At 34.2% G+C, this 2,609-nt stretch overlaps 1 protein-coding gene across 1 annotated transcript; it reads left to right on the forward strand.

Moving 5' to 3' along the window:
• Positions 1-947: 947 nt before the first annotated feature.
• LOC137251465 (ADP-ribosylation factor-like protein 2-binding protein) lies at positions 948-2,039 on the forward strand. The gene is made up of 3 exons (XM_067786092.1): positions 948-1,211; positions 1,286-1,464; positions 1,532-2,039. Exons 1-3 carry the CDS (start codon positions 1,095-1,097, stop codon positions 1,746-1,748), a joined length of 513 nt encoding a protein of 170 aa, XP_067642193.1. The 5' UTR covers positions 948-1,094; the 3' UTR covers positions 1,749-2,039.
• Positions 2,040-2,609: the final 570 nt, after the last annotated feature.

The following is a 2,609-nucleotide window of genomic DNA, read 5'->3' on the forward strand; positions in this document are numbered from 1 at the left end:
ATCGTCCGGAATTGACCCCAAATTGGATTCCAAAGATCTTCAAATGACCCCAGCAGGACCCCGAAAATATCTCCAAAATTATCCTGAAGTGACCTCTCAATGACCCCAAAAAACTCCAAAAACTCATACGGAAGTAACCCCAGAGGATCAAGAGAGAGTCCCAAAAATCATTCCGAAATGACTACGAGGTGCTTCCCAAATGACCTATAAATAATTCTGAAATGAGCCAAAAATATCGCATGAAATGATTTCGAGATGACCCCGAAATGAAGCTAAGCTTACGACAAGATCTCTCTTCTCGTGCGGTTTTATTAACCTGATTTTGGAGAAGATACAATTAAACCACAAATCCAAACGGCGGCGGTGTAATCCTACCATATCTTTCCTGATATATGGCGAGGAGACATGGATGCTGCCAATATTAGGTGCTCGTATTATAGAAAAATTTGCTTTTGGGCGTAGGAGATCTTCTGATGAAATGAAATCGAGAGATGTCACCTAACTTGGCTCTCCTTCCTGTTACTAATTATCTCAAATATAATTATTTAAGTGTTAGATATAGAGAGTAACAATAACTACCTGCAGTATGGCCGCATACAATCACGCTAAGAGTTAAGTAATGGGAATTTTCTAATTACTTTTAGGATTCCTTGTAATGTAATTGGAAAATTTCGAAAGTATTGCAACAGAAATTACATTTGCGTAAAGCATTTTTTTTTTAATTAAAAACAATTTTTTTGTACTTGAGCCTCAAAAGAAAGAAATTGCCTCTGGTATTTTTTAAGGAATTGAAATGTAATCAATTCCTTTGCTGTGGAGGAAAGCAATTGATTACTTTGCTCAAGTACTTGTAATGGGGAATTGACGGTAATTTAATTCCTAAATTAATCATTACTACCCAGCCTGGTGGTGGAAACAGTTGACACTTGCACTGGCAAAATACAAGCTCTATAGCAACGGTAAACAAATCAAAATAAACAAGAGGTTCTACGTCAGAAAAAGACTAATTAGAAATCGTACAGTATTTGTAAAAAAAAAAAAAAATGAAATAAATAGCGACGCGTATATACATATTTTTAAATAATTGGAATACAATGGATACAGCATTACCAGATGATTGCATTGATATAATTGGCAAATCACAGGGAAGTGAATTTTTCGATGATGTAATTGGCCATATTGAAGACATTATACTAGGAGATGCCTTTCAGGTTTGGTAATCAAAATAATAATTGTTAGCAAAATGTATTGAAACAGTTTACTTCGCTAAAATCCTACAAGCTAGGTTCTGCACCACAACTTTCTTGAGAAGTATTGGCATCGCTTTGAGGACACTGAAGAAAACAAACTAGAATATACTGATATATTTCAGGAATACACTAATACATTTGAGCGTTTCCTTATTGAAGAGCTATTCGTTCGTATGACCGATTTTGATATGAATCGTTTTGCAGATGAGCTGGAGTACTTTCACCTTACATAACTTAAAACGCAAAAACAACATTTTAAACTATGAACTTTTTTTTTTTAGAAAAAATAATTCATTTGATGATATTCTAAGTAATGGCGAGATTTTTGAACTTTTACATTCATTCAACAGTTTTGAGACGTTTAAAGAACTCATGTTGGACTATCGCAGCACGAAGGAGGGCAATATGGATCATTTATCAACCAATATACTTGTTACAACACCTTTTTCAATGCAAGAATCAAAAACAACCAGGGAGGATGAGTCAGGTGCTACTTAAAAATTTCTAAGCTTGCTAAACTTTCGCTCCTACATTTAAACATAGCGGAACGATACAAGGTGGCAGCATGGTGACATACCTACAAACATAAATAAAAATTTCATGTACTTTGTTTTTGTAAATTCGATGCACAAATGTCAAAATCGTACTGCACCGTATTTTGATGTATCAAATCAAATAAAAAAAGCTAAAAATCAGCTGTCCCATGCTGCCACCTTGTATCGTTGCGCCATGCATTTAAACATGTTTTGGTAGACAAGAAAAACATAGACGCTGTAGTTAATTTTTGTTATTTTTGTAAGTACTTTCATGTAATTTGATTTATAAAATATTGTTAAAAAATTCATAGACCATGTCATATAGTTCGACCAGTCCGCAGTGTATCAATACGAACTCATAAACCATGGCCCAATAAATTTAATTGATTAAATTGGTTAATTTAATTAAATTTTTGACTGTCCCGATTCACCATAACGTTTCATTGCATCTATTTTGTTGTTGTTGTTCAGAACGCAGCATAGTTCAGACAAACCCCGTTTGAAATGAAACTTCCTCAAAAAGTATTGCAAATGATCATCGCAAAACCTAACTTGAGTCAGAGAATCAGAGATACTGCTAAAAATAATCCGTAACGTTTTTTAAAAGGCTGTCGCGTACGCCGAATATTTTCATATTGACACTTTCAGATTTTTGTATTCATTGTATACCCTCGGCTCGAAGAACATAAGCGATTGCATTGAATTGAACATATTGTTGCGATTTTAGGAAATTCTGATTATTTTGAACCTTCTGCTATCGTTCGAATTGCTGAACTGTCGAATAAATAACTCAAACCTTCAGTATAGCAATACGTCGATTTAT

This window comes from Eurosta solidaginis, chromosome 4 (assembly GCF_040869045.1).
Source record: "Eurosta solidaginis isolate ZX-2024a chromosome 4, ASM4086904v1, whole genome shotgun sequence".
NCBI classification, from domain to species: domain Eukaryota; kingdom Metazoa; phylum Arthropoda; class Insecta; order Diptera; family Tephritidae; genus Eurosta; species Eurosta solidaginis.

Coding starts and splice junctions, on each gene's coding strand:
- LOC137251465 (XM_067786092.1), top strand. CDS start 1,095: ATGGATACAGCATTACCAGATGATTGCATTGATATAATTGGCAAATCA. Junction 1,212..1,285: donor TACTAGGAGATGCCTTTCAG/GTTTGGTAATCA, acceptor CCTACAAGCTAG/GTTCTGCACCACAACTTTCT. Junction 1,465..1,531: donor CGTTTTGCAGATGAGCTGGA/GTACTTTCACCT, acceptor TTTTTTTTTTAG/AAAAAATAATTCATTTGATG.